The 23,226-nt window shown below is 43.0% G+C and overlaps 2 protein-coding genes and 1 pseudogene across 2 annotated transcripts in view; all 3 read left to right on the forward strand.

The window, feature by feature from the left end:
- The window catches only part of LOC146566608 (uncharacterized), a 183,448-nt gene that overhangs the window by 61,208 nt on the left and 99,014 nt on the right, over positions 1–23,226 (forward strand). The gene's annotated exons all lie outside the window — the stretch shown is intronic.
- LOC146566610 (uncharacterized) lies at positions 8,069–13,585 on the forward strand (annotated as a pseudogene).
- The window catches only part of LOC146566611 (phospholipid phosphatase-related protein type 4-like), a 32,605-nt gene continuing 23,717 nt past the window's right edge, over positions 14,339–23,226 (forward strand). The window contains exons 1-8 of the mRNA XM_085286157.1: positions 14,339–14,472; positions 14,721–14,828; positions 14,921–15,001; positions 15,683–15,817; positions 15,974–16,102; positions 16,220–16,288; positions 16,378–16,472; positions 16,827–16,953. Coding sequence (XP_085142283.1) covers positions 14,458–14,472; positions 14,721–14,828; positions 14,921–15,001; positions 15,683–15,817; positions 15,974–16,102; positions 16,220–16,288; positions 16,378–16,472; positions 16,827–16,953 — 759 coding nt within the window. The 5' untranslated portion in view covers positions 14,339–14,457. The remainder of the gene's footprint in view (positions 14,473–14,720; positions 14,829–14,920; positions 15,002–15,682; positions 15,818–15,973; positions 16,103–16,219; positions 16,289–16,377; positions 16,473–16,826; positions 16,954–23,226) is intronic.

A 23,226-nucleotide genomic window follows, 5' to 3' on the forward strand; every position in this document is an offset into this window, starting at 1 on the left:
CTGTAAAGGGAAGCACACACAGACTCATCTGCACCCCTGCCAGGCGGGGGTCAACTTCACACAGTCGTGTTACATCAGTAAAGTCTTGTCAGCTTTTGTCAGCTTTTACCAGTCAGTCAGTTTGTTTTCCTTTCACTCACTCATTCATGCATTCATTCTTTCTTTCTTTGCTGATAGTGGAACCTATCGTCGCATTTAGTTTCCACTCTCAGCAAAATGACGTCATTTCAAAAAGAAAAAGAAGAACTTTAGTTTGGATTACATCGCTGAATCCTTTTGGACTGGGACTGTCATTTAATAATTGTCCCAAATAAGTGGCTTTCTCCAGAGTCCATTTAAATGTGGAGAACTCACTTGGCACAATTTTCTCGACGACGTGTAGCCCTTTTAATTCCCAACGTGCAGATCTGCTTAAAGAACAGAGATTATCGAACAAAACTTTCAGTGCACTGTGAAAGTATCAAAATAAAAAGGCCTTGTTAAGTCATGACACAAGCTCCTCATCTCAGGAGGGTAAATCATACCATTAGCATGGTTCATCATACCATCATACTAATCGGCAGGCTCAACTTCACAACAAAAGAAAAATCATCAGCTAGATTCACTCCAAATCAACCATCAGCTGCACAAAACAACATAACCTTAATGCCTTATTAGCTATGAGTTTAATCCCCAGGTCTGTGCTCTTCACTCATTTAGGTCACAGATCTATTTTATTCAATTTTCCTTTTTCCCTTCATCATAAAACATGTGACATGCTGTCATGCACTTCACAAAAGAAGTTTGTTCTGACGTATTCAGAGTTGTGTATCTAAATACAGGATTCACTCGCACATCAAAGCAGGAAACTCAGTGTTTTAGAGTCTCCACTCAACACACAACAACTCCAACACATCTCATTCACTCATACTAGAATTCAGTCACCTTTCATTAATCTAAAACCCAATCAAATAATTTGCATATCGGCTATTAAACCACTAAGTTGACAGGACAACAGAAATGCATGTTCAAAATGTTATCACTAAAAGAGAATTTCCCTCATACAGTAAATTTAGTAGTAAACTTGTGCTGCATCAATCAAGCAGGAAGCTTCTCCCAAGTTACTATATTAACACTAAATTTATTATCTGATCACTGGTTGGTCAAACCAGAATCTTTTTCCCCACAAAAGTTTAAATTGTTGTCCTGCAACCTAGAGAGTCAATTTTTTGCATTGGATAAATTCAGCATTTGATAACAAGTGTCTGCTAAATTTACACTATTTTAACACTGATGAAAGATAACAAGCTAATTTTCATTGCATGTGTGTTTGTTATTAGGCAGGTTTAATGCATGTCTGTGGAGCTGCATATCCAACAGAGCATGTTCTCTGCCTTTCCTACACATTTCTCTGCTATTATTTGATCACTTCTTAACTAATGTGCTATGAGTCTTCATGAGTCATTTTGTGTTTGGAATTGTTAGTAGGGTTAATGCATGTTCTGCTTGTGTGTGTGTGATTTTGTATATGTTTCTATTTTCGCAATGTTTCAGACTCCGTCTCAATTTTCCAACTTAAGCAGTCAGTTTTCTTTTCCCCAGGTTTGCTAACCCAAATTTTGATTTCCCACATTAAATAACAGCATTCCTCTGTGTTCTCACCTAGTCTTCTCACTCTGTTGTCCTCTCACTCTTTTGTCCTCTCCCACTTCAACAGTCCAAACAGCCGGCAGTTCTCCTTCAGCTTTGTCCTGTGTTCCACTGTCTCTTCTTGCCATTTTACTCCACAGGTGGCAAATGTCAAACTCCAACTGTTCAGTTCTCCTCAAACGTTTTCTTCACATGCACAGTGAAGTCACAGCCTGTTGTAAACACAGTGCCATCCATCCGATCAGTCAGGATGATGGGTTTGCTCTTCTTCTCTGATGCTGTTTGTCCACATTGCTGCTGCTTTGCTGGGACTCTTTGCTCAGGACTTGCTGCTGTCTCTTTATCTGCCATGTTATTGCTCTTTGGAGCTGCATTCTTCAGGGAGGAGTGAGCACTTGCTTGTGAGGTTGAGAGACACATGGCGCTGTAAATAAGTCAGCCAGAAACTTGGCCTGCATGTTTCCAATGATGTTGAAATATAACTTTCTTCCGACTGCTGCATGTGGAAAATTGATTCAGGCCTGCTTTTCACCTGAAAGTGACAAACTAAGACATTTTCATTATTATCATCGCTGCTTAATCAACACACATCTCTCTCTCTCTCTCTCTCTCTCTCTCTCTCTCTCTGTTTTTGTGAACAATCCTTTCTTAAAAGCAAAAAATAAAATCGTGGTTGTTTTTGGCTGATCAACACAAAACCTTTTCCCTATGATTTATTTTTCATCTACAATATAAATTCTTCATCTTTTTCATTTGCATAAATAAATCACATGGCCGATGATACCATGGTGATCCATAAATATAATCACCAGTTTATTAAATTATTTTTAACCCAACAAAACAAATAAACAAAAACATGATGCTGATGCTACACACACACACGAGTCAAGGTGCAGGAAAACTGCTCACGGGAACGCTGCACACTCTCTGTTTCCCCCTCTTTGAGTAGTTCCCAGACAGCTCTTGATCTGATAATGTGTAGCTTGCTCATCAGCTCAGAAAAAAAACTGCAACGCAACATCACACAGTAGTTGCATGCTCTGCCCACAGCGGCAAAGTCTTACACTTTCATATTCAATACAGCTTCTCCATCATGTACTTTTAGATGTTTCATATAGGGTTCAGCATATTAGTTGTTTTCACAGGTGTGCTCCATATCTCAACAATGGCTCATAACAAGACGACAGTCTTTCACACAGGTCAAGTGCCTCTATGCACTTCATTAGTTTAAATATTTACCTATATCACTTCACCTCACATGTCATTGTACTGAATTTAAGCAACCACAAGCTTAATGTAGATTACTTTTAACAACTATCCACCTCAATTACGTCTATGGTCTGGCACACAGGCTGTTGTCGATCAGGGCAAGCTAAAGAATAAACATTTTGTGTCAGCTGCCAGGAGCAAAGTCCAGCACAAACGTCTGTCTCCCTCCAACTCACTCTTGGTTGCTTAGAAACCCATGATAACAACAACAGTCGGTGTCACAGACCACGTGTTCTGCTCAGCACACACTCACACAACAACAACAACAAAAACGACGACGACGACAATGACAACAACACAAAATAGGCCTACTCCGGACTCACACCGGACCGCTCGGGACCCTGACCCAGTCGTGGGACGCTCACCCACTCGCGCGACAAAACCCAATGAAGGGACGCTCGGGACACACACCCAGGGCGATTTCAAAACCGGACACTCACCGGACGCTTGGGCCCTTGGGCGATTTAACCAAAACTTCTTTTTCGGGACACTAACCCAGTTATCGCTCCACAAAGCAGCGAACTTCTCAACGCCTCACAAAATGGCGGAGACTGCACAACGACACGGTTATAGAGTCGGCCTCTTTAAACTTACTTGGCGTTGCTTAGCGTGTAATATCAGCTTCGAATCCCGCCGATCGCCATTCATCGAGGAGAAAGATAGACCGCGAATCCACAGGAACTTCCTGGCTGACGTCAGTCTTTCAGCGTGTCCCTCCTCCCCTCGGTGAATGCGATTCCAGGGCTCCGGCTCTTGAAGGACCAATTAATGATAGGTTTGTAGCTTGAACCCATCCGCTGGAACGTTGAAGACAATATAATTACACTGCAAAGCAAGACACAAGTAGGCAAGCTTCTTCATGTTTCTCGTGCACGGGAGAGAACCGGACAGTCGCTTGACTCCAGTTGGTCTCGTCCGTTCTCCCGTACCACTGTTCTTTTATTGAGGTTACATGAATATGCATAAGTTCATTAACATATGACGTCTACATACACACAAAGAGTACCTTGCCTGTGTGTGTGTGTGTGTGTGTGTGTGTGTGTGTGTGTGTGTGTGTGTGTGTGTGTGGACTGCTGATCAAAGGGTCAAACATCCTTGGTCAGGAAGAGGGTAGACTAGACCCCCCCGGTAAGGAAGTCCAGCAGGTCATCTAAACAGAAAAGCACTTAGACTAGAACAGACGCAACTACGTTAATCCTACCATAAAACAATAAAACACGGTATGACCTCTCATGCTCCCAAAGTGCTGTCCAATACACACAAAGTTTGCAGACTATCAAGGATCAAAACCTCTACCAATCTACAACTAATTACAAAACTCTAAGCATATATAAGTAAATATTTCTAAGCATAAATGACAATCAACAATACAAATCTAACATTCTACTTTACAGTGCAGGGACGTGGACAATGCTCAAACACGACCTGAGCAAGCTCGAAGCTTTCCAAATGTGTTGCCTTAGATGCATGCTCGGCGTTTCCCTTCGCAACCGTCATTCGAATGACACCATCCTCACCAGCTGCGGCAGCCAACCGACGATCGGCGACCTAATCCAGCGCCGTCGACTCCGTTGGTTTGGCCACATTTGTCGAATGGACCCGAGCCGCTACCCCCATGGCCTACTCTGGTTGACCCGCCCCACCGATTGGAGGGTGCATCGAAATGCACCAAAGAAGACAAGGATGAAACAAATCCAGGATGATTTGAAGGCTCTTCGACTTGACCTCGAGCAGGCAAGAACCATCGCCTTAGATCAAAAAGCGTGGAAGATAATCGTTGGTCAAGCAAAAGAACCTGCGGCACCTACAGCAGCGTACTGGTTACGCGGCAGACCACCGCCGGTGGTCGCCCGCTAAGGACAAGAAGAAGGTTCACACTCCCTTGCTACCCCCCAGAGTCCACAAAGAGACAAAAGACTCTTCCTGTGGAGCTGTCTGCTTCCCCCAACTTCCTTACTAGACCCCCACCATTTGTCTTACTGTATGAGTGTGAGACATGTTAAAATCCAGTGGCACCAAGGTATCATACAATAAAATAATGTGATTAATACATAAGTAAAAGAAATCCCTATACATGCCCCTTCCTGATTTCTTATGTTTTAACATGTTTGTTACACTTACATGTTTCCAATTTCAAATGTTAACACAGATGTTCAGAGTAAATACAGATTGTAGTTTTTTAAATGATGATTTCATTTAGTTTGGGGAAACAGCTCCAACTTTACCTCATGTAGAAAAAGTCATTTCCTTCTAAAACTAATAAGTGGTTTTGTCATGTAGCAAGAACTGCAATCAAGCATTTGCAATAACTAATAAACAAAAGCACTTGGGACAATTGTGTTGGTGATAGCTTTTGTTATAATATCAATAATATTTATATGAATATGGGATACTGTTACATGTTTGCATAGACTTTTGTGAAATATGGAGACACTCCTGGCATTATATGAGCAAAGTGAGACTCATTTTTTAGGGTTGGTGGAGATGAGTGTGAAGATCCAAACAATCCCTGTCAGTGATGGAGAAGCTTTGATGAAAATATTTGGTAAAAAGTTCACCAGCATGAAGGAAATGAAGTTTCAAACTTTCCTTAGGAGGAGCCCAGCACGCCTGCTTAAAGAAACGTAAGTGTGGTGATGTGGATGCTTGCAGCGACTGCTGTATAGAGGCCATCCTGCTACACATGAAACACATCAGAGTCATAATTGTTATTTCAGTCACGTGTTTGTTTATTATCCTTATTGTTTTATCTGGGACTGTTTGCAGACATCTCAGAGAGAGGAGACACCAGCATCTGAACAGAGACTCAAACCAGCAACCTGCAGCTCCCTGCTTGGCTGCTCCAGTTTTCTCCTCACTCATATTGCCCACCAGTGATTTCTAGCTGCCCACCCACACAGCAGGCTAGAATATGCGCTGAGCCTCAGCATCCAGTACTTGGACATGTTTTCTTTATTAAACAATGAACCAGACCCCAAAAAGTAAACAGCTGTTATTGCTAGGCAACGGGAGCAGCATTTGGTGATGCAGCACCTGACATTCCTGACTATGTGGGCGGAGCATGCATGAAATGGAATGTTTAGTAGAACTGTGCAACACAAGCACTCAGTTACGGCATGTTTCATTGTATCCAGACAAAGCTAGAGACACATCTACAGCAGCATCTCTGTGCAGGACAAACGACAGCTGACGAAGAAACATCGAAAACTTCACTTCACTCCTCTACAATACGTTGGCTCCTTTGTTTAAAAGGCCAAAATGAATCGAGGGAGAACGAGAAGAGGATCGGCGAGTGCTTCACCATACAATACAGTACAGCTGATTAACCTGCAAGAACAATTTCAAATGATACAGGCTGAAAATGTCAAATTAAAAGAAGAGGCAGAAAAATCAAGAGGAGAAGCTAAAAATTCACAGTTTGAAACTGAAGTTTCAGCCTCCCTGGGAAAGTCTATGCCAGGGTGCTGGAAAGGAGAGTTCATCCGCTAGTCGAACCTCAGATACAGGAGGAACAATGCGGTTTTTGTTCTGGTCGCGGAACACTGGGCCAGCTCTTTATCCTCTCGAGGATACTTGAGGGTGCATGGGAGTTTGCCCAACCAGTCTACATGTGTTTTGTGGACTTGGAGAAGGCATTCGACCGTGCCCCTCGGGGTGTCCTGTGGGAGGTGTTGCAGGAGTATGGGGTGTCTGGCCCATTGCTACGGGCCATTCGATCCCTATACAACCGTTGCAAGAGCTTGGTTCGCATTGCCGGCAATAAGTCGAACTCGTTCCCGGTGGGTGATGGGCTTCGCCAGGGCTGCTCTTTGTCTCCGGTTCTGTTCATAATTTTTATGGACAGGATTTCTAGGCGCAGCCAAGTGGCGGAGGGCTTTAGCTTTGGTGGCCTCAGAATCTCATCTCTGATTTTTTGCGGATGATGTGGTTCTGTTGGCTTCATCGGGTGAGGGCCTCCAGCTCGCACTGGAACGGTTCGCAGCCGAGTGTGAAGCAGCGGGAATGAGGATCAGCACCTCCAAATCTGAGGCCATGGTTCTCAGCCGGAAAAGGGTGGAGTGCCCACTCCGGGTCGGGGATGAGTTCCTGCCCCAAGTGGAGGAGTTCAAGTATCTCGGGGTCCTGTTCGCGAGTGATGGGAGAAGGGAGCCGGAGATCGACAGACGGATTGGGGCTGCAGCTGCAGTAATGCGGACGCTGCACCGGTCCGTCGTGGTGAAGAGGGAGCTGCGTGTAAAAGCGAGACTCTCAATTTATGGCCACGAGCTGTGGGTAGTGACCGAAAGAACGAGATCGCGGATACAAGCGACAGAAATGTCTCACCCTATCTCCCTTAGAGATAGGGTGAGAAGTTCGGCCATCCGGGAGGGGCTCAGAGTAGAGCAGCTGCTGCTCCACATCGAAAGGAGCCAGCTGAGGTGGTTCAGGCATCTGACAAGGATGCCCCCTGGGCGCCTCCTGGGTGAGGTGTTCCAGGCATGTCCCACCGGGAGGAGGCCCCGGGGCAGACCCAGGACACGCTGGAGTGATTATATCTCTCGGCTGGCCTGGGAACGCCTTGGTATTTCCCCCAGATAAGCTGGAGGAGGTGGCTGGGGAGAGGGAGGTCTGGGCCTCTTTGCTTAGGCTGCTGCCCCCGCGACCCGGCCTCGGATAAAGCGGATGAAGATGGATGAAACTGAAGTAGTATTGCAGGAATTACTGCATGTGGGTCTCAAACTTAAAGGAGAGAAAATGGGAAAACAACAGGCAGAAAACGAGAATGAAAACATGAAGAAAGAACTGTTGGAAGCTCAAAAAGCATTGGAGGAAGAGAAAAGCACAGCACAAGAAGCCAAAAATAAATTTCAAACTGCAAAGAATGAGGCAGAAAATGTGATGCAGGAATTACAGGAGGTGCAGGAAGCTTTTGAAGAGGAAAAAAGGAAAATGCAGTTAGCAACACAAGAAGCTGCAAATGTAACGGCTGAAGCTGAAACACTAAGGAAGCAATTACTGCATGTGAAGCAACAACTTGAAGAGGAGACAAAAAGGTAAACACGAGGCAGAAAATGAGATTGAAAATTTGAAGAAAGAATTGTTGGAAGCTCAAAAAGTGTTGGAGGAAGAGAAAATTAAAATACAGGGAGCAAAGAAAGAAATGGAAGATACAAAGAGTTACACTCAAAACATGAGGAAGGAACTGATGAAAATGCAAGAAGAACTTGCAGAAGAGAAAATTGAGGTGAAGGTATTGAAGAAAGAAATGCGGTGACCAAGAAAGACTGCAAAGACGCACTTAATGTCACGATCTGGTTGTAGGGACTCAAGCGCAGAGCGGTAGATGTCTCCAAAATACAGTTTATTTACAGTTCCAGTGCACAATATATATACAGTGAAGGGAATCTAAAACTCCAGGGAATCACAGGGTAGCTCTCTCACACTCGCTCATGTCTTCTTGCCCACACTCACACACATTCACACGGCAGGGAGAACACTAACGTCAGTAGTACAATCATCCAGCGACGAGAGGATGTGTGTTCCAGCCTCAAATAGTGCTCCCGGTGATGACAGGTGATTGTCGTCAGGGCGAAGGGCGGGAGCCCACAGTGAGCCCCACCCAGGCAGAGGGAGAGAGAACCGAAACAGCAAATGTAGCCTTGTGGGGCCGGCCGGACAGGCACGGAGACCATGACACTTAAAGAAAGAAAGAAATGACCGGCTCTGGGGTGACCAAGAAAGACTGCAAAGACGCACTTAAAGAAATACGAAAGCACAAAAAGGAAGCTAAAGAGCTCCTCAAACACAAAGTGAAACTGGCCAAACAGCAGCTGGAAGAAAAATTTAAAGATGCCGAGGAGCAGCTCAACAAAACCTTAAAAGAACTGAAGGCAAAAGAAAAGCAAGTCGAGGACAGGAGGGGATTCTGGAGCAGACTGCTGAGGAAGAAGTGACCCAGCAGCATCTCGATAGTTTCTTCCTCCTCTCTCCACCTTTCTTTCTCCCCATCCTTCTTCTTGGGACGTTTGTTTGTTTTTTAAAAACTGAAATACACAAATAAAATTGCCATAACTTGACCTCATGTTGCCTGCTTCTTTTCTTGTGTGTCTGTGGATGTAAAACAGTAACACACTTTCTGCTCTGTCTTTAATTTTAAATAAATGCAATATGTTTTCATTTTAAAATGCAGTGCAAAAAACTTCTGCTCTAAATCTTTTTGTTTTAGCAAAAAGCTTTTTTTTTGCCTGTTGTGGAAGTTTTCCATGTAAATAAAGCCTGCAGACGAGCGGTGAGCGGTAGCTAACATTCTTTAATCAAACACACAAAGAACAGACAACCAAGCTTGATGAAGTCCCTGCATGACCGCGGGGCAGACGGTCAGCAGAGTCTCCCTGAGCCTAGCATGGCTCTCAGTTAAATACCTTCTCCAGGAACAAAAGGCAGTACACACAGGGCTGGACTGGGACAAAAAATCGGCCCGGGCATTTTGACTAGAGACCGGCCCACCAAAAATGTGACATCATTCAGGGGTAAAACCGCAAAGGATTCTCTGAACTTGTGGCAAGAGGTACTAGCGCATGCAGGCTTTCAATTGATCTCAGTTACACAGTGATAAAACAACATGTTCTCACTCCCAACTCGTGAAACGTGTGACGCATGGTCAGGCTCCCTCTGCTTTACTTATGGACGTGCAGGGTACCCCCTCGCGTCGGGAATTGACGTGAAGGGTCCTCCGATTGAAGAGATTGCTGCGGAAGTGCCTGTTGTCGGTATATTTAGACATTTTCCAAATCACATTGTAGTGACGTATACTGAACACAATAAATTATATAATGTAAGCAACTACCTGAGAAACAGCAGATATATCAATTATAGGCTATTACTTTTGTATCGTTTATTGCATATATGGAGGGAGTGATGTATGCTGGGTAATGGCACAGCTAGCTACTGGGTGACTTTATTCACCCGCTTCGGCTGTTATCAGTCCATACAATGGGCGTTATTAGCACAAATCAGTCCCATAGATATAGGCCATCTCCTGCTAGATTGTTCAGAAGGTTGTTCTCATCCATCCAGATGGAGGATCACTAACAGGAGCGTGGAAGACTCCAGAATCCACTCTGGCTGGAATCCGGTGGATATGCAGTGTGTACAGGTAAGACCATTTAAACGGACAGCATTTATAGAATGACTATTAAAGCGAGTGTCAGTAATGTTAATGTGGTTATCTTAGTAATACACAGAGTGCTAATATAACAGCTTTAAGATGCATTTATTATTACGTGTTTTACCGTCTTTATGGTGCTAGCTTAAAGTTACGGTGTAAACGCTAGCTTGTATTACTGGTGTCAAGCCAGCCTCCAATTCGAGACTTGCAGTCAAGCCAGCCTCCAGTTTGTTTTACGTTCCCTGTGTATTCAAAGTATTACGGGAATGGATGTGGAAACCAGATTTCAAAATAAAAGCCAACTTCGAGTGAATTAGCAGATATGTTAAGAACATAATAACATATAATTTAGGCTTTTTTTATTTTACAAACTCCAATGAATGATCTATATGACACAGCCTTGTATCCTAATTGTGCCCTGTCACTATCAAGGCCATCTTAATTTGGATTTCAAAGTAAAAGCCCTGTGAATCTTCATTTTTGAACTACTCTTTCAATGACTTAAAATGCTCTTGAAAGCAAAAGTCGTATTTCCAAATACTATTTGAACTTTGTATCAACACTTTCCAACCGCAGTCTTTTTCACAGTAATACCATATCAATATCAAGTCAGTCTGATTTTGCTTTTCATAGTAATGGCCCTTTGAAATTGCCGATATTTGACTTAATCGTCTAACGATTCAAAATGCTCTAAAATGAAAAATTCTTGTTTCCACAGGGTAATTCCACTTTAGATCAATAGTATACAACCCCACAGTGATACCATATCAATATCAAGTCATTCTGATTTTGCTTTCAAAAATAAAAGCCCTTTCAAATTGTCCATAATTGACCCAACTTTCAGTGATTTCAAAATGCTCTAAAATGGAAAATTCCTGTTTCCACAGGGTAATTCCACCTTAGATCAACAGTATACAGCCCCACAGTGATACCATATCAATATCAAGTCATTCTGATTATGCCTTCCAAAATAAAAGACTTTTCAAATTGTCCATAATTGACCTACCTTTCAGTGATTTCAAAATGCTCTAAAATGGAAAATTCCTGTTTCCACAGGGTAATTCCACTTTAGATCAACAGTATACAACCCCACAGTGATACCATATCAATATCAAGTCATTCTGATTTTGCTTTCAAAAATAAAAGCCCTTTCAAATTGTCCATAATTGACCCAACTTTCAGTGATTTCAAAATGCTCTAAAATGGGAAATTCCTGTTTCCACAGGGTAATTCCACCTTAGATCAACAGTATACAGCCCCACAGTGATACCATATCAATATCAAGTCATTCTGATTATGCCTTCCAAAATAAAAGACTTTTCAAATTGTCCATAATTGACCTAACTTTCAGTGATTTCAAAATGCTCTAAAATGAAAAATTCTTGTTTCCACAGGGTAATTCCACTTTATATCAACAGCATACAACCCCACGGTGATACCATATCAATATCAAGTCATTCTGATTTTATTTATTAAAATTTACTGAAGTGGATTTCTTGTCTTTACATATTAATGACACAATCTTTTCTTTGTATTTGTAATGTTATGAAATATAACTATTTTCATAAAAGTAACATAGGTGAATCTGTTTATCTTGGAAAACAAAACAGATCAACAGTATACAGCCCCACAGTGATACCATATCAATATCAAGTCATTCTGATTTTGCTTTCAAAAATAAAAGCCCTTTCAAATTGTCCATAATTGACCTACCTTTCAGTGATTTCAAAATGCTCTAAAATGGAAAATTCCTCTTTCCACAGGGTAATTCCACCTTAGAATTATTCTGAAATGTTTTTTTTATTCTTTCTGTTACTCACATTTATGTTTTGATGTGCAATGGTGTTAGTTTGAATGACATCTCAAAGGCCCTTTAATTTATAATTGTCTTTTTGGTTTTTTTCTTTTTACTTTGTTTGTCAAGTATTCACCACATTTAAATAAAGAATTAAATAAAGAATTTTATCAAATGTTGTAACATAGAATGAAATTTATATTTCATGACACTTCTCAACATGAATTTTTGCTATATATTCTGATATTAGAAACACTGGTTGTTGATATACTTAAAATACACAAGTATTTCAAGTATATTTACTGATATTACAGTAGTTATGTAACATGGACAAAATGTTTTCTCACAAAATAAATTTTTCCTCTTTTTTAGCCTAACAGCAACTCATCTGATGATGGATTCATAAGAATCAGGGTCCCACTTGCAACAATTTTTTTTTCCTGAAAAGGAAAGAATGGACTAATATAAAAAATAAGAGATCCAAAAGAGGATACAAGGGACTACAGTGGACAAATCTGATTTCAGACGGAATACGGACAGTGTTTCCATATTGTTCCTTGTAGATAATGAAGACGATCTAAAGGCAAAAGTCAATTTACAAGGTCTCGAATGTGTGCACAACCACTATGAACTAAGAAGAAGACCTGTAAGAGATCATAAGCGAGATAAAATTGGCCATGAATTGGAAAAGCAATTACCTAGAGCCATGTATCTGGAAACAATGAGCAAAATGGATGATGATGTTGTGCAATCGGGGTGTAGAGATGAAGTTCCAACTCCTCAAGTGTTGAGAAACATAGCCTTGGAAATCTGAAAGAAAAGTCGTCTTCATCATAATGAGATTATGAGTCTCCAGTTAATGGTGGCAAACAAGAAGAACAACCCAGAGGATGTATTGCAGAAAGTGATGTTACATTCAAAAGGTGTTTTTTTATGGTCTTCCAGGAGCATTGACATTTTCCAGAGCCGCTGTTGGGAGGACATACTTTATTTGGATGCTACAGGAAGTATCATGAAAAAAAAGAAAGGGTTCGCCTCCTTTCTATGTTTACGAACTTGTAGTAAGAAATCCACAGAAAACATCCTCTCCCCTACCAGTGGCTACATATTTAACATGTGACCATACCACTGCCTCAATTACATATTTTTTGGAAGCATTTCTGACTGATGTTGCAAGGGCCTTTGGGCGCAAAGCCATGCGTTCACCTTTAATGCTTATGTGTGATGGATCTACGGTCCTAATGCAAGCTATCTGTTTAGCTTTTGCAAAAAAAATCTCTCTGACACAATAAATCATTATTATAACATTGCTTCGGGGAAAGGAAACAAGGAATACTTCGAGGTTCCAATTCTTCACAGATGCCTTAGTCATGTTATGAAGAATGCCAAAGAGTAAAAAGTAGTAAGTGTAGTCCTTTTAATACGGTATTCACTTGTTTGTTTTTTTATTGTGACATGTGACATGGCATTTCATTTTTCAATTTGGGAAAACATTATTACTGTTTACTGCACCAAAGAACTACCATCTTGCAATGCACACTTTTGGAGTCTTCACTACTGCAACTTCCTTAAAAGACCTCACTGACATGGTTCAAAGTGCTGCAGTTGTTTTTGGGAGTCCGTGTAGTGGTGAGAATGTCAAAAAACATTTTCACAACCTTCAGTTGTTGATGCAGAAAGCCAATGTTGGTGTTGCTGGCAATGACAGAAACTCAAAAGCTGATGAGGACCTGAAGGTAAACTGAAGTCAATTTTTATTAAAACTAAAGGCTAAACTTTTGCCTCTTATATATCTTTTTAAATACTTTGGAATAGCATAATAATCACAATTCACGAGTAATTTTAAATGTTTTATACAACATAATGTTGGGTTTTTAGATTATAGATATGAAAGATGAGTGCACACAATGTTCAAATCACATAATTATTCTGTTTTGTCTGTTGGCTAGGGAGTCAAGGGAAACAACCTCTTTGGGAGACATTTTAAGAAGCTCATTTCCAACACATCATTGGAGATGGATGGTGAGGCAAACCCTTACTACAGCAAGGGGCTCATGGAGCACATTAGCAAATATCTTCTTCCTTTTTCTGGATTATGGTCTGCAATGATGTTAGGTAAGCCATTTTAAAGTAGACAAGTAATTAGTTTATAAAATGAAATTACACACATCAATATTAGTCTAATCTTCAAAATCCAAAGGTGACCTTGGAAGACATGGCACTGGGAAAATGTATGAGCAGTACCACAACAAATACAATGCCTTAAGCAAGATCAAGAGACAAGTAAGACACATGATTTTTAGTATATATACATATTTGTGTGGTGTGATTGAGAAACGGCGGGTCCAGAGGAGTCATCTGTATTGCAGATCATACAACATTGCACACAACAACAATGTGTATCTTTTTAAAAAAAAATCACATTTAATGATTTCTTAATTTGATTTTTCAGAATATTACTGAGAATAATAAAACACAGGGGATAATGGAGAAGAGCCAGTGGGATCTGAAACATATCCGTCTATGTTCGGGAAGGCTCACCAGGCTGGATGACTTTGTTGTCCAGTATCAAATCAGTCACACAGCGCTGCTGAAGGAGTACAAAGACTCAAAAAGAATGCTTCAAAGAAAGGTTTGCAAAATGACTGGCTGATGTCCATCAATGCTTTGCCGTTTCAAAATGGAACATTAAAAAAAAGTCTTCTTGATGTGGTGGGATATTGAGGTGCCCCACATTGTGATGTTATAGCTTGGTTGCACCTGTGTGTCTTACTGGACATTTTTGTGTGTTTTGGTTTATTGTAAATTAAGGAAAATGTTGTCACAGCATTTCACTTGTAATTCCTAAACAATGTTCAATGACTCATATTTTTGGTTCAGAAATTTAGAGTGGACGAAGAAAAATGGAAGGAACCTCGCCAAAAAAAGAAGGGGAGATATGTAACAGTACTCCGCAAGCCATTTCCTTTCAGGAGATCTTCAAAGATGGTATAAAATGTTGGGGAAATTTATCGTTCATATATAAAGACCAATATTTTGCATAACATTTTTTGTATTTCTTGTCCACAATATTTATATAGGTTGCTTCCTCTATGGCCCCGAGTTCCCCTGTGCAGACTGGTAGAGTTGAGGATGTTACCTTGGAAACTCCAGAATTCCAGGTAGGATTGACAACTGCTAACATAAAGGATTCATCAAAGTAATAGTAATGCCTTCTTTTTCCATAGAAGATCCTTTCCATGACACAGTAATCAGTCATGGACACGTGTATGAAGGGCAAATCTTATTTATTTACATGTTGATATTCATGTTCAACTCATTCGATGTGAATATCCAGGATTTTGGTTGACTAGTTGTAACCTTAACTTAAGTGGGAGGCACCAAAATTCAAAATGAATGCAGTGATTATTTGGTAAATTTTGGGAATAACTAAATAAATAAATATTTTTTCCTCAGTAGAAACTGAATGGGAAAAAGCATTCGGGAACATAGTTAGAGTATGGGAAAATTAACTCTGCATACCAAAAATCCAAGATACTAACCATAAATTGCTCTCCAGTGCATCCATCGATTGTGTGTGAATGTTACTTAGAACACACTTAGAAAAATCTGCTTGGGTGAATGCACAAGTTGTGTAAATCGCTTTGAGTGCTCAGAAGAGTAGAAAAGCGCTTTATAAGAACCAGTTCATTTACCATTCAAGACTTGGAGTGATACATTTTGAATGAATTTTCCAAAGACATATTGTTAATAACAGTCCATAAACCTTTGTTAGAAATAACAAAATCATGTTCAATAGCTGGTAAGATCGTATGTTAAGTGTGTTTTTCTTTAATGAGGAGGTCCTGTCTTTGTGGAAGAAAAGAGACACAGAGGTTGTGGTTTCTGTGCTTCCCTCAACAAACCATGGTACGTCCATAATTATCTGCCACCGTGATCTGCGAACCCTTCGACCACACCTGTGGCTAACAGGCGAGGTATATCAATGATTAATTTAAGCACTCATAACCACAATAATTCGACTGTGTAATGTAATTCAATTAAAAGGACATTATCATGTAATTATTTATCATTAACACAATTTAAATTATATAAATTACATAGCTTTGTGTTTATGAAAATTCTTTACGTAGGTAATTGAAGGGCTTTTTCATTGTCTGGCAAAAAAGGAGCAAAAGGGGATCTACATTATGAACCATTACACAGCGGGCTTGATTTTCTTTGGTGATCGGACACAGCTTTCTCGCCAAAGCTTGCGGAACGTAAGATGACTGTCCAATGTCCATATAATTATGTTCAAATACATTTAGAAAGAATTACTGATTGAATGCTAATAGAATTCCACAAACTGTAAGAAATACATAAATGTTTTCTGACAGGTAAACTTCGATCAGTACCAGGCCATTGTCACGTTTGTTAACATTAAAAATGTACACTGGAAGTGTCTGGTAAGCAACAAGATTATTACTTTAAAGCCTGTGTATATTTTTTAATGACGATATATTAATATTGTTTTAATGATTTATCTTTGCTACAGTTCATCAATGCAGTGAATCACACTGTTTATCTCCTTGATCCTTCCCCAAGTTCATCAGAGGAGGAAGACTCTAAACTTGCTGCACGTAAATTCAGGTACTTAGGCTTCAACACATTTTGTTATATGCAAATAGGCTTTACAAGTTAGTTTACTACAACTGCATTTTTGTAGAAGCTTTTTGTACCTGGCCCCACAATGCGTGTTTCTCTGTTGGCATCCTCTTGGCTAGGTCTCATTTGCAAAATAAATCAGTACGGTTAAATAAAAATTATCAGGTGAACAAATTATTAAGACAATAATTATGATGGCAAAAGAGCCAAACAAGACGGGCCACAAAATAAATAAATAAAAAATTAATAAAATTCTCTTTAATTCTGTAAAATATCTTTTTTTAAAATTAGGAAATATGACATATACCAAATTGTATTCTGCTTTGTAATAATGTGCAGTGATTACTTAAAAATGAGGAGAACCCGCCACGCAAAAACAGAATGGGTGGACATTAAATGGAAGGGAGGTGTCTTGACCCATCCAGTGCAGAAGGATGGCTTCAGCTGTGGAGTATTAGTGGTGATGGTAAGTGATGATAATATACATTTGTACATAATTTCTTACTTGTTTGCCATGCCATCATGCCATGGTCAGAAGAATATCCACATCCATAACAGTAGCTGTAATAGATATGAATACATCTAATTCTAAATTTCACAGTATACTGCACAAATTAAGTATATGGTTAATACTTTGGTGCCCTAAGTCATGCAGATTTTGTGACATACTCTTTTTAGGATTTGCAAATATTAAGGCTGCACAGCGATTGCAGATAGTACTTATACTTTAAAGAGAGCAAGTCACCGTAGGGAATTATTTCCTGTGTCATAAAAGTGTAAAGTGTGCGTGTTAGTCCCCATGGGGAAATAGTTCCTCTGCATTTAACCCATTCACCTAGTGAAGCAGTGGGCAGCCACCAATGCAGCGCCCGGGGAGCAGTGTGTAGGGACGGTACCTTGCTCAGGGGTACCTCAGGGTAGCCGTTCAGTGGAGTCGAACCCCCGACCTTCCGATCATGGGGCCACCACTCTACCTACTGAACTATCCCTGCCCCTGCATAATGGTGCATTATGGCGGCGCGCACAGACGCAGCGGCCCGGAGCTCCTACACTTTTGCACTTTTGGTGGTATTAGGTATTATTTCACACAGTCTGGGGTTACTTCAATACAACAGAGATGATCTACTACAACTAAGCCGTGGAGATCTTCAACTAACATCCGAGTATCTCATCCCCCCGAAGATCGTTAAGCAACCCCCGGGGCTACCCGCAACAGCAAGCCGCAGGAGGAGACGTTGCGAGCGGAGGCAGAAGAGAGGCAGGCGGGGAGGCCTGTGGGCACGGCTAAAGACTAGTCCGTTTAAACCACCACTCCCGACCATATTCCTCTCCAATGCCCGTTCAATCCGTTACAAACTGGATGAAATACGACTGCAGATCGCCACTCGACGGACTTTTAATAACTGTTCGTGCATGATTTTCACTGAAACCTGGCTGGACAGTGCCATTCCCGATGCGGCTATTGATCTAGCAGGCCGCACCGCCTATCGAGCCGACAGGTCTGCGGACTCGGGTAAGAAGACTGGCAGGGGGGTGGGCATCTATATTAACAACTTTTGAATCAGAATCAGAATCAGAATCAGAATACTTTATTGATCCCTGGGGGAAATTATTTTTTGTTACAGTGCTCCATTTTAAACCAACATTAAGACAAGACAGACAATACGCTAACTAAGAATAGTACAATATATACATATATATACATACATACATACATAAGTCACTTATAAATAAATATTTGGAAAAGAAACATGTGTAGTTGTAGCAGCAAACAGTGTGTTAAGTGGATGCGTTGTACAGGGAGATGGCCACAGGCAGGAATGATTTCCTGTGTCGTTCAGTGGTGCTTTTCGGTAATCTCAGTCTCTCACTGAACGAGCTCCTGTGACTGACCAACATGTCATGGAGTGGGTGGGAGGTGTTATCCAACATTGTCTTTATCTTGGACAGCATCCGCCTCTCCGACACCACCTTGAGGGAGTCCAGCTCCATCCCCACAACATTGCTGGCCTTACGGATCAGTTTATTAAGTCTGTTGGCATCTGCGACCCTCAGCCTGCTCCCCCAGCATGCAACAGCATAGAGGATCGCACTGGCCACCACAGACTCATAGAAAATCCTCAGCATTTTCTGGCAGATGTTGAAGGACCTCAGTCGCCTCAAAAAATAGAGACGACTCTGGCCCTTCCTGTAAAGTGCTGTGGTGTTTTTAGCCCAGTCCAGTTTATTGTCAATGTGTACTCCAAGGTATTTATAGTCCTCCACAATGTCAACACTGACCCCCTGGATTGAAACAGGGGTCAAGTGTTTCCTGGTCTTCCTGAAGTCCACGATCAGTTCCTTGGTCTTTGCCACGTTGAGCTGCAGATGATTCTGCTCACACCACGTGACAAAGGAGTCGACCACAGCCCGGTACTCTGTCTCATCATCCCTGCTGATGCATCCAACCACCGCAGAGTCATCAGAAAACTTCTGAAGATGGCAGGTCTCTGTGCAGTGGCTGAAGTCTGTGGTGTAGAGGGTGAAGAGGAAGGGGGAGAGGACAGTCCCCTGTGGTGCCCCTGTGTTGCTGATCACCTTGTCAGACACACAATGTGGAAGACGTACATATTGTGGTCTTCCTGTCAGGTAATCAACAATCCAGGACACCAGAGAAGCATCCACCTGCATCGCTGCTAACTTATCACCCAGGAGGGTCGGCCTGATGGTGTTGAAAGCACTGGAAAAGTCAAAAAACATGACCCTCACAGTGCTCGCCGGCTGGTCCAGATGGGTGTAGACACAATTGAGCAGGTAGATGATGGCGTCCTCTGTTCCGAGACGAGGCTGATAAGCGAACTGAAGGGGATCCAGATGTGGTCTTACTATGGGTCGCAGCTGGTCCAGGATGAGCCTTTCCAGGGTCTTCATGATGTGGGAGGTCAGTGCCACGGGCCTGTAATCCTGGGGGCCACTGGGACGAGGCGTCTTTGGTACAGGGACGAGGCATGATGTCTTCCACATCACCGGGACCCTCTGCAGACTCAGACTCAGCATAAACAGTTTATGAAAGACTCCACACAGCTGGGGGGCACAGGCCTTGAGGACAAGGGGACTCACTCCGTCTGGTCCAGCAGACTTGCCTGAGTGAAGTCTCCTCATTTGCATCTCAACCTGGTATTGAGTGAAGGTGATGGGTGGGGGAGGGGTGTCAGGAATCTCACAGGAGGCAACATGTGAAGAGAGAGGCTGGCACAGTGGTGTGGCTCTGGATTCCAGGCTGACTGCAGGTGAGGTTGTGGGGGTCGGAGCAGACACTGTGGTGTCGAATCTATTGAAAAACAGATTCAACTCGTCGGCTCTATTCTCACCTCCCTCAGCTCCCCTGCTGTTGGTTGGCCTGAATCCAGTGATGGTCTTCATGCCCCTCCACACCTCTCTCATGCTGTTCTGCTGGAGTTTCCACTCCAGCTTCCTCCTGTAATTGTCCTTAGCCTCTCTGATCTTGTCCTTTAGTAACACCTGGACCTTCCTCACCTCCTCTTTGTTGCCCCCTCTGAAAGCCCTCTTCTTGTTGTTGAGGAGGGCTTTGATGTCCTTAGTCACCCACGGCTTGTTATTTGGGTAACAATGAACAGTCTGAGCTGGAACAATGGAGTCGGTGCAGAAAGTTATGTAGTCTGTGATACACTCAGTAAGCCCATTGATGTCCTCGGCGTGAGGCTCACAGAGTGTTTCCCAGTCGGTCACCTCGAAACAGCCCTGTAGTTCCGCTATTGCCTCCTCTGACCACCTCCTAACAGTCCTGGTGGTCACAGGTTCCCTCCTCACAATTGGCACATAGCGGGGGGTGAGGTGAATCAGGTTATGATCTGACCTACCAAGTGGGGGGAGGGAGGAGGAGCTGTATGCATCCTTGACGTTAGCATACAGTAAGTCTAAAGTTTTCTCTCCCCTGGTGGGACAGTCCACATATTGTTTGAATGTTGGTAGTGTATTGTCCAGTGATACATGGTTGAAGTCACCCGAGATCACAATAAAGGCACTCGGGTGCTGAGTCTGTAGCCGAGCTATGGCAGAGTGGATAGTGTCACATGCAGCTGTGGGGTTAGCAGAGGGGGGTACATAAACAGCCACCAAGATGACGTGAGAGAATTCCCTGGGTAAATAATACGGCCTGAGTCCAACAGCACACAGTTCAGTGTCCGGGCAACAAATCCTTTCTTTGATTGTTATGTTGGCAGGGTTACACCACCGGTTGTTAACTAAAACAGCAAGCCCACCTCCTTTACGCTTACCGCTAGCGATGCTGTCCCTGTCCGCCCGAACAGTGTGGAAGCCTTCCACGGAAGCATTCTCATCGGGAATGACCTGGTGCAGCCATGATTCGGTGAAACACATCAGGCTACACTCTCGGTATTCCCTCTGACTCCGTACCAGTGCTGAGAGCTCGTCGATTTTACTTGCCAACGATCGCACATTTCCCATCACGATAGACGGCAGACACGGTTTAAACCTCCTCCTCGCTTCGAGCCTCCGCTGTCTCACCGTCACCTTTTTTCTTCTCTTCTGTCCTTGACCTCTGCATCCCCGATGTGTTTTCCTCCAAATTTCAGCTGGTACTTCTGCGGGCACTTCTGCGGGCCTGGCCAGCGAGCCGGCCGGCATCAGGGCGATCAGCTGATCTCTGGAGTAAACAGTCCGTGCGTGTAGGAGATGTGCCGCGGTCCCGTTCCATGATAAAAGTAACAGTTCCACGGCCACCAGAAGAACAAAAACTCTCTCAATCCACATGATTGAGTAAGAGATAGAAAACGGAGGAAAATACAAGTCAGAAAAAAAAAAGAATACGTAAGAAAAAAGAGCTAAACTAAGAGAAAAGCAGGAGCGACTGTAACAGGCTGCACGCTGGTTGGCGCATGCGCACAAGTTTGGTGCACGAACGTCACGGTAACGGAAAGACTGTGCAGTACAGAGGTAGAACTGTTGGTGTTAAAGTGCCGTCCATTCTATCTCCCTCGGGAATTTTCTGCCGTTTACATCTGCGCTGTTTACATTCCACCAGATGCTAATGCTAAGCTAGCGTTAGCACAATTGAGCAGCAGCATCAATAACAGCCTGGTAGCACACCCGGACAGTGTCTTTATTGCGGCTGGGGATTTTAACCACGCGGACCTGAAATCTGTACTTCACAATTTCCACCGTAATGTGAAGTATGCTACCAGAGGAGATAGAACGTTGGACCAGGTGTACACCAACATGGCGAATGCATACAGAGCCCAGGCTTATCCCCACCTGGGTCTGTCAGACCATCTCTCCCTTCTGCTACACCCAATATACACACAAAAGATCAAGAGCACTGGGATTACAACCAAAACCGTGAGAACATGGCCACAGGATGCTATTCCGATGCTTCAGGACTGTTTCCACTGCACAGACTGGGATGTATTCAAGGTGCAGGACACTGACAATCGTGTCGCATTGGACAGTTACACCTCCACTGTCTTGGACTACATCTGTTTCTGTGTGGACAATGTAACAACTTGGAAACGATTCCGTGTGTTCCCTAATAATCCACCCTGGATGACACACGGAGTTCAGCAACTTATTCGAACGAGGAACAACGCTTTCAAATCCGGGGACCAGGAGGCATACAGTGCTGCCAGGGCCAACCTGAAAAGAGGCATCAAGACTGCCAAGCAGCAGCACAGGGGGCGTATCGAGGCCAGGTTTGAGAACAACACAAACCCAAGGCAGGTCTGGGAGGGCATCAGGGCTATCACGGACTACAAAAGGAGAACACCATCACCCTCAGCCGACAGTTCTACTCTGGTTGAGGATCTAAATCTCTTTTATGCCCGTTTTGATAGGGAGAACACCGACCCTGTCCTGTCCCCTCTCCCCTCAACCGATCCTGCTCCAGTCCTGAGCACTCATGAGCTGAGGCATGTGTTCCGGAGCATTAACACCAGGAAGGCGGCCGGGCCAGATGGAGTGCTGGGCCGGGTGCTAAAAGACTGTGCTGTGGACCTGGCGGACGTCTTCACCTCTATATATAACACCTCGTTGTCCTGTTCACTGTTACCATCCTGTTTCAAAGCAGCAACCATCGTTCCCATCCCAAAACAGTCAAATGTCACATGTCTGAACGATTTCAGACCTGTGGCACTCACCCCCATTCCCGCCAAATGCCTGGAGAGACTGGTCATTAAACACATCAGAGCTGCTTTTCCACCATCCCTGGACTCGCACCAGTTTGCATACAGGGAGAACCGGTCAACCGAGGATGCGATCGCCACAGTGCTGCACACATTACTGAAGCACTTGGAACACAGGAACACCTATGCACGGCTCCTCTTTGTAGACTACAGCTCGGCTTTTAATACCATCCGGCCATACAAACTCCGTCCCAAACTCCACCAACTGGGACTTAACTCCTCTCTGTGCAACTGGATTGTGGACTTCCTCACTAACCGTAGACAGAGTGTCAGAGTGGGTAAGAACACCTCTTCCACCCTTGTGGTCAACACCGGTGCCCCTCAGGGGTGTGTTCTGAGCCCTCTGCTATACACTCTCTTCACCCATGACTGTATTTCCTCCTGCGCGTCCAATCTCATTGTTAAGTTTGCAGATGACACTACAGTGCTCGGACTTATATCCAACAATGATGAGACAAACTATAGGACAGAGGTGCAACAACTAGAGTCATGGTGCCACGACAATAACTTGGTCTTAAACACCAAAAAGACCAAGGAGATCA

This window comes from Mchenga conophoros, linkage group LG9, assembly GCF_057382185.1.
Source record: "Mchenga conophoros isolate Kocher_MC1m ecotype Shallow Benthic linkage group LG9, M_conophoros_male_GT1.1, whole genome shotgun sequence".
Taxonomy (NCBI): domain Eukaryota; kingdom Metazoa; phylum Chordata; class Actinopteri; order Cichliformes; family Cichlidae; genus Mchenga; species Mchenga conophoros.